General features: G+C 38.6%; 1 pseudogene and 1 gene segment (V, D, J or C); both read right to left on the bottom strand.

The window, feature by feature from the left end:
• Window positions 1-799: 799 nt before the first annotated feature.
• Window positions 800-1,244, bottom strand: LOC132861582 (immunoglobulin heavy variable 1-3-like; annotated as a pseudogene).
• Window positions 1,245-2,108: 864 nt separating this feature from the next.
• On the bottom strand, window positions 2,109-2,596 carry LOC132860652 (Ig heavy chain V region 914-like). The segment is given in 2 exon segments: window positions 2,109-2,416; window positions 2,508-2,596. Coding segments are annotated over 2 exon segments (351 nt in total).
• Between the last annotated feature and the right edge of the window lie 6,500 nt (window positions 2,597-9,096).

The raw sequence follows: 9,096 nt of genomic DNA, 5'->3' as shown, positions 1-9,096 counted from the left end.
TTTTGAAAATCTTAATCCTGCACAAACTGTAACAATAAAGGTTTACTGTGTTATTCTCTTGCCCTCATCTCTTGCTGATCACCATTAGGTAATGAACCTGTGTCCTTGTGGCACTGTTCCCCTTATAAGGGGTGGCGTAGTTGAATGTGGTGCCCCTACGGGCCTTTTGTGGCGTTGTATAAATCTTGGTATAACCTAGAATTGTCACTCTCCCCCCTACCGCTCTGCTACAACAGGAAAGACTCAGAGTTTCTCTAGGTTTTTTCACCACTGAACCAGTGGAAATAGACTCAAGACTCTGACACCTGCCACATAAAAAAGAAAACATGAGTGTATTTAAAAATAAATAATAAGATGCATTCCGGATTCAGCATGAGAACTCACCTATGAGGCTGATTAGTAGCAGGAATAAGGAGAGTGGGATCTTCATGGTGAGTGTTGATGAAACTCGATCGCTCCACTCAGCTCAGCTGCACATAAATACTGCATGGACACACAGCACTCTGGATTTGCATCATGACGTCATGATAGAAAACATGTGGGAGTCATGATGATGTAACAGAGATGAAAAGCAACTAATCCTTCAACCTACATTATCATAAGTTCTTGTTAGTGATATAATTATTACAGTGTTTATCATGTGCAGTAACATTAAAAATTTTGTATTATGGTTTAAAATCTATATTACAATTATTTAAAAAAATAACTAATCTTTGTTCTCTTTTGTGGATTATTTATTTTACATTTTGTTAGACTCCTATAGATCAGTGTGTCTTGAGGAGTTTTTGTACAGGGATGTTTAATTCATCTCACTGTAACGAGCGCAGTAATACACAGCTGTGTCTTCAGTCTGCATGTTCTGTCCTGTTAATGTCACTGTGCTGCTGGATGTGTCTCTGGAAACCTGCTTTTCAGTTTCTCACTGTAGTAAGTGTTACCATTACCACATATCTCTCCGATCCATTCCAGAGTTTTTCCTGCAGGTTGTCGTATCCAGTTCGTACAGTAGCTGTTATCAGTTACTGAATATCCAGACACTTTACAGGTCAGAGTCAGTGACTGACCAGGAGTTAATACTGTGGATCCGGTCTGGATCAGCTCAACACTGTGAACACCTGTTAAAGAAAAGTTATTTTAATGATGTAAAAGCAAAATGCTTTTAGGAACCAAAACTGTATTACATGTCAAATGTAAAAACACTTACAGTGTACGGCTGCCAGCAGCAGTAGGGATGTAGAGATCATGGTGTGTGTTGGAGCAGAAGAAGTAAAAGCTCTTGGTCTTTGTTGCTTAAATATATAACAGAGAAGGACATTTGCATAGACACTCCTTATCTTAGGGTCAACATGGGATGGATTCTATGGATTATATATATAAATGAGAAACCTCCTTATCTCTAAAACAGACATTTTTATTCATCTAGAACATTAAACTTAATATCTATTAATTTATTTTTGTATTTAATTGGAACCTTACTTTATAACAGCATTATAAAATACATCTTGTCATGTTACTGAGAAACCTCACAACCACAGGAGGATGTAGTTACATAAATTATAGTGTTTTTATTTGTCCAACCTGTGTTTAACAACCCAAATAACTAATCACACATCATGGAAAGAGTGAAAAAGAAGAGAAAATGTAGATATTTGTCTGATAATGACTGATACTGAATGAGTCTCATACAGAATGCAGTTTGTGGATTCACTTTTTTTCACTTTATTTGTTGAGCTCTGCTGCCTCCTTCAGTTGTTTCAGTTATTGAACCTCAGACTATTACAACAGACTGTGTGTTAAACACAACACACTGCTGGAAACATGCTGTATTATTCCTGAATCCACTCATTAAACACTGATTCCAACTGCTGGTTAAAAATCCTGTAAAATGAAGGGATTAATAATGGTTCAGAATGAAGTCTCTTTCAAAAATGTTTTCTTTTTCATTTAAAAATGACTTTGTGTGACTGTTTTAAAATGCTGCAAATGATTCTAACTTCATTCCAGTGGAAGAAAGTGAAAGTGTGACTGAGATGATTTATTAGTTACACTGAGAGGATGTCTGTAACATGTCTCATAAGGTTTTTGTAAGAGGAATCCACTATTCTGTCTCACTGTGGTTCACGAGCGCAGTAATACACAGCTGTGTCTTCAGTCTGCATGTTCTGTCCTCCAATTGTTATTGTGTTAGTAGAAGTGTCTCTGGAGATGCTGAACTTATTTTTCAGTTTCTCACTGTAAGCTGTACTCCCACCACTGCTGATGTATCCAATCCATTCCAGAGCTTTTCCTGCAGGTTTTCGAATCCAATCTGTACGATAGCTCGTAACTGAATATGAAACCTTGCACTGGATGGAGAGACTCTGGCCTGGCTGGACTGTCATGGAAGCAGGCTGAGTCAGTTCCTCACCATGCACATCTGTGGAGGAAAACACATGGTGATCTCACACAATATATGCTGCACCTTTATTCTTCATCTAGTAAATGAATGAATTTGATAAAGCACTCACAAGAAGCAGCTGCCAGCAGGAGCAGTAGAGATGTAGAGAACATGGTGTGTGTTGTTTGGACTGGAGTCTTCTCTGTTCTCCAAAGTTTAACACACACCATCACATCATATAAATAGAGTGAGATCCAGCTCTGACACTTGGATTTGTTTATCTGCTGATGATGGGAGGAGAATGTATCTGAAATGTATTTAAAGGAGGATGTGTGGGTTCATAAACTCAACTCGTTCCCTTTGGAGTTGTTAACATGTTTTCTCACAATATTCTTGGTATATTTGATCTATATTGTGATTTACAGCATTCAACTGCCACCATGATCATAAAGAATGACTGGAGTTTTTCTTTCTGAACTGTGTGTATTTACAAATGATAAGTAGTTCATGCTAATAAGCAGAGGTGGGTAGTAACGAGTTACATTTACTCCGTTACATTTACTTGAGTAAGTTTTTGAAAAAATTATACTTCTAGGAGTAGTTTTAAATCACTATACTTTTTACTTTTACTTGAGTAGATTTGTGAAGAAGTAACTGTACTCTTACTCCGCTACATTAGGCTACAATGATCTCGTTACTTTTCTTTTTACCTCTTTGGTATTCTACGCATCAATTTTAATGTTTTATTTTGACAGAAAGAGAAACTTCCGCTAAGGCTCTACCACGTGACTGTGTTTCACCAATCAAACGTAGTTGTGCAGTCTCGTCACGTTACCATACTCAATCTCAGCGGCGGGACGGGTTAGTTAGCAACACAAACATGTCAGAATCAACCGTCGGCAATGCAGACACAAACGAGGAGGAAAACCCGCACCCCTGGCCTCATATTGACAGCATGTTTACCTTAGTAAAAGTGCGAGAGAGCAGCTACATTATGAGGTGTTTTCTGTGTCTGCCAAAGCAGATAGGCGCATGTTTGTCTTTTAGGTTACATATGACAGAGCTCTCAAGTCTTCACCGTGAGACGCATTTCAGTCAGTTCACACCTTGTATTTCTTACGCTGAGAAGTAAGGGAGAACTTTTTCTGCTATATACTATTGAATTAATGGACGAGGCGCAGACATACAGTACACAGAGCAGTTTTGTCGAGTTCAGCTGTTTCGAGTTTTTTTTATGTGCTCAACTTTATTCAGCGCCGCAAGAGCCGACAAACAGATGACATCAGACGTGTCGTTTCTTGCAGCGCCGAACACACACATTTAAAGGGATAGTTCACTCAAAATGAAAATTCTCTCATCATTTACTTATGGGGTCAGAATTGTTTCGTTATTCTGAATAAATATACTATGATCCACAAATAAATATAAAGAGACATAAACTAAATGTCTATGCAACTAAAATATCATGGATTTGATAAACTGGTCTCTCAATGCAATTGACACCATCTTCTCGACGAGAAGCTTGGGTTCGGGGGAGCCTGACTGCCCTGCCGGAACGTTTGCAGCTGGCTATACGATGGACGCGTGGGAGAGGTGGCGGGTCGTGTGTCTGGCGGCTCTTTCTGTGGAGGACATTGAAGATATCTACCTATTCGGAACCATGATAACAGGAGTTCTGCTGATTGGATTAGGCATTGCCCTGGTTTATCGAGAGAATCAGAAAACGGTAACAGCTGTTCAAAATCTCCCTAAGCTGTCCGTCATGATCGATGCAGTGGGCAGAGCGGTCAGCACTGAGGCTGGGACTAATAACCGCATTATGGGTAACATCACGATGAAGCTCACTGCTTTGGATACTGTTTTGGTTAACATCATGGAGAAGCTCACTGCTTTGGAAAGAAAATCGGATCGATATGGAGACCAGAATGGACTAAGAGTGTAGTCGTGTAAATTGGAATGCGTCTACTCGCCCCAAGACTAAACAATCCCAATCTTATCTGCTTTCGGCTCCTCTCAACCAGCACTGGCCTCGGCCAAGGCCGCTGTTGGAACAACAATTCCCCCGGCAGAGCACTGCAGCGAGACCCTCTTGCGTTCCTTCCCCCACTTCTACAGACACCTGCTGATTGTTGACTCTCTTTGGGACTAATCAAGGTTGTCTCCATGGCAATTTGCTGTGTATCGCTATGACAATCTTGCAGACTGAGGCACACCAAGATTTGATGCCGGGAGCAACGACTCTCCAGGCCTACACTTACATACATACACACACACACATACATATATAAAGATATGCACTCACCCCCCACCCCCCATCTCACGCCTTCGCCGCTTTGTACCGCCAGTCTGACAAGCGGGTCTGTGACCAGCGCCGAAAGGCCGCAGGACCTGATGGGTGCTTGCCTGTGCTGGATTACCTCCACCCCCCACTCCCCTCCCCTGTTGCAAGTCATGTGTTTATGGCGTACTGTTTATGTGCTTATGTTGCTGAGGTGTTTTTTTCTTGTTCCCACACTGTACTCCCCACCGGAGCATAGTCTGGGGGTTGTTGTTTTTTTTCTCCTCCCTTCCCTCATGTTATGCTGTATCTCTTCTCAATCCCCTGTCTACCTGTCCTGTCCTCCCCTTGTATTGTATGTATTGTATGTATGGGCAGGTTGATGGCTAATTTCGCTGGTACCTGTGACCAGTGACAATAAAGGCTACTACTACTACTAAAAAAGAGTTTCACAAATATTTTTTTAAATCAACAAATGCACAATAAGCAAACTGTAAATATATGTTACAAATTTCACAAAAAGAAATGAAATTCACAAATAAATAAAATGGGATTTGCAAATAAAAAAAATATTTATAAATATATATTTAATTGTATTTATTTGTGAATGGCGTTCTATGCAATTGTGGATTTGAAACATTTCCAAAGTCAAGACGTGCACAAGAATCCAAAAATAGGTGGACTCCGCCCAACGTCTACTCCAGCCAATCGGACAACGGTCTCGTGGCACTGACCAATCGTGGCACAGTCTATTGGCTGGAGTAGACGATCTATTTGCTAGAGTAAAGTAACTCAAAACTCTGTCTAGTCCCATCTCAAAGAATTAAAATGATTCCTGCTGCTGTAAATGAACACAAACTGCTGCTATGTTGTTGGGCTGAATGTTTCAGCATAAATGGTTCAAACACAGGATTTGGTTTGCATGACACACCCACTAGAGATATAAAAACATCATGTGTTTCAGACTAAACATTGCTGTGTTGAGTGCAGCTCTGCAGCTGTTAATCACACTCACACCCCGTTTCATCTCCATATCGATTTAATGTGGAAAATAATTCAGCTGTTTGTTATTATTATTAATGATATGAACGTGTTGTGATGTAATTAACGCTTTCCTGAACTACATTGAACATTATAATCAAACCGTGTAACTGAACATGACGTTTATTCTGGTATAGGCTGAAAACCTCAAGAGGCTTTATCTGACGAATCCAGAGAGAAAGAGCTGAGAAGATTCTAGATCAGGTGTTTTTAAATCCTAAAGAAGATTTGTAATCTCTAGTGAGCAGAAGAGAAAGCTGAAATCTAATATCACAACAGCTAGATGTTGAAACTATTCTTTATTCTTCTTCTTTCTTAATCAAATGTCTACAATAATCTGCTAAATCTGAACTTTGGGTGAGCAAGAGGATGTTTTTGTATTATAACAGGGTGAATTTGTATAAACACACTTCAGCTGTTAGATTTCATAGTTCCATGAATCCTTCTTGAAAACAAGCAGCTGCTGCCCCTACAGGTGATTTTTAATTCTAGGAGTTTGTAGTAATGATGCTGCAGTAAACATCTACATTTCAGTTTGATCTCTCATCAGATTCTGTGCTGCTGAACAGACTCTGTGTTTCTAAATTCAGGAAATGAACCATCAACCTGTAGTAATAAAAATAATAGTAATAATTAGCATTATTATTATCATTATAAATATTAATAACTGCTAGAAGAGATTGGAATAAAGAGGAAGATCTGAGTGCTGAGTGTGAATGGATGATGTTGTTTATAATAAAGGTCTCTGGGGTCCAGCTTCCTGCTGAGGGAATATTTACAGCTCACGAGGATGTGCTTGTTGAAGTAATTTAGTGACACATGTTTTCGTATTGCGTAGGAAACCCTTCCACAATCTCACTAAGGAATGTGTCCTAGTTTGCACGGGTTAGTGTTGAAAACACAAGATCAACTATCAGAGTTGGTCTGACCACGAACGCAGGTGTCCTTCCAAGTCCCCTCGGTCTTCTAACAAACCATCCTCTTCAAGTTCTTCTACTTAAAGATTCAAACAATAGATTAGGTAGAAGAACTTCAAGGGGATCCTTGTTTTTATTAAAAGTAGTGTAATACAGATAAATGTGTGTAATATATGTAAAGTAAAAGAAAAGAAAATTACAAATAAAATCTCCTTCAAATAATCAAACAGTATTAGAATAAGTAAAAGTACTTAAAGTGCAAAGATTATAACAAACCAAGACACACTCTCAAAGTGTGAGCTTGCATTTGTTCTATGATGCACACAGAGTATAACATGCACTGAGTCTGTCTACAATAGAATGCACACACAATGTAAATCAAGACAAGCTTTTATACGTTTCCAAGCCTTTCACCAATATTCAATATTTCAATATCAATTCTTATTGACCTTAAGACCAACATTCCTTCCCATTCCTCTTTCCCCAAACCGGTAACCCTGTGGTCAGTGACCAGTTGTATTCTTTAAGGTATACATTCCTTTTAAACAGCACAAGCTTGCAATATCATCTTACTAACTATGTCCCTCCCCCACGAGTGTTGGGGTTTCCCTTTACGGATTACTGTCAGCGGTATCCTTCTGAGCACTGAGGGTTGACTATTTTTTTTTAAGAAAGCCTCCATATAACATACTCAGCACGTCTTATCTTTTAACACACAAGCAATATTATTGGATACATATTTTGAAAGCAAAGAAAGAAAAAATATATGAAGAAATAAAGAAAACTTAATCACTTTAATATTCTTGATATTGATCCATTCTTCATTTCTGTCTCGGTACAGAATCGGATTCTTTTTTCATCCATTGATTTCTTCATTCCTCAAGCTTTATATTCTTTATTTTATTCAACAGTTGAATTTTTTTTTCAGTTGAATCTACTTTTTCTATTCTCTTCTTTATTCTTCTTTTTGTCTTTCTCTCCTAGCTCTAGGTTTTCTGGTATTTGTAGCCTTAATCTCACTTTTGTTTTGTATGGAATATGAGAGCAGGTTTGTGAAGTTGGATAGCATTGATAAGTTTCATCTAATGAGCATGAAGTTAAACATTCATTTCCTTCATCATCCATTCTACCTACCATTCTAACAACATTGTGTAAGTTTTTGTACAGCTGTATTATCTCTCACAGAGCTCACTGTAAACTAGAGCAGCCAAGAACATGCTCTTTATACACCACTCTATTTGAATAAGGAATGTCCATGACCACAAGTGAGGTGTTCAACCCACAACCACACGCTACTCACTGGATAGATGAGAGGATGATAAGGTACTATGTAAATCTCTACAACAGAATGTTTCTCTATCAGAAAGGGAACCAAATCGAATCATTTTTAGAAGACACCTCACTCATCTAAGGAACACTTTAGGAAACCTAAATGTAGGAATGGTTACGTGGTGATGGTTTATTTCACACAGACGGTTTTCTCCTGCTCCTGTATTGAGAAGGAGTAAAGCTCAGTGACAGAAAGTAAGGAATAAAACACTTGGGGAGGTTTTGTTACAGAAAAATAATCAACAATGAATCAAAGCATAGTTTCTTTTATCATCACAATATTCATTCATTCATCTTCTACCGCTTATCCGAACTACCTCGGGTCACGGGGAGCCTGTGCCTCAGGCGTCATCGGGCATCAAGGCAGGATACACCCTGGACGGAGTGCCAACCCATCACAGGGTCATCACAACATGAAGTCTTTTATTCATCACCATTTACAATTTTTCTTTTCTTTTTTATTTATTTATAGAAAAATAATGTATTTCCTGTTATCGTGTTCATTATTACAGCTAGAACCATTCCTTCCCTCAACACTTGTCCTGAAACTGAGGAAAAAGTACAAACTTTTCTCTTTCTCTTTCTCATACTGAAAATAAAGTCACAGCTTTAACCCTGATCTAGCTCTGACACTGGAGACTCCTTCCAACAACACAAAATAAACATTCTCTTTACAGAAATCTTCATCATATCAACCACTGCAGATATTTTATCTTCTAATTAAATGTTCTCAAACAATTTGTACTTCAACGTATTCCTAATTGTTTGAGAAGTTTGATGATTAAATGATGTAGGAAGTGTTTGGAATGTACGGATTATTTACTCAGTAAAATGTAGTTATTTTTTAATTAAAGAAGTGAATTGTGATGAGGTTTTTGTGCAGCACTACAGCTTGTTGTGTCACTGTGTGGATAACGAGCGCAGTAATACACAGCTGTGTCTTCGAACTGAAAAGGATGTCGAACTGAAAGGATCGGATGAAATAATAAAGTTTCAATCCAAACACTCACAGGGGGCGAGAGCCAGCAGCAGCAGTGGAGCTGAAGCAAACATGTTTGTGTTGAAGGAAGACTAATGAAAAGTGTTTCCTCTCTAGATCAGAACGCTGCTAATATTACAAGAGGAAATGCAGATTTGCATAAACATTACAGAGA

The sequence above is a fragment of the Tachysurus vachellii genome, chromosome 18 (genome assembly GCF_030014155.1).
Source record: "Tachysurus vachellii isolate PV-2020 chromosome 18, HZAU_Pvac_v1, whole genome shotgun sequence".
Taxonomy (NCBI): domain Eukaryota; kingdom Metazoa; phylum Chordata; class Actinopteri; order Siluriformes; family Bagridae; genus Tachysurus; species Tachysurus vachellii.
Note: the sequence above shows the minus strand (reverse complement) of the source record. Positions and strands in the feature narration are given on the sequence as shown.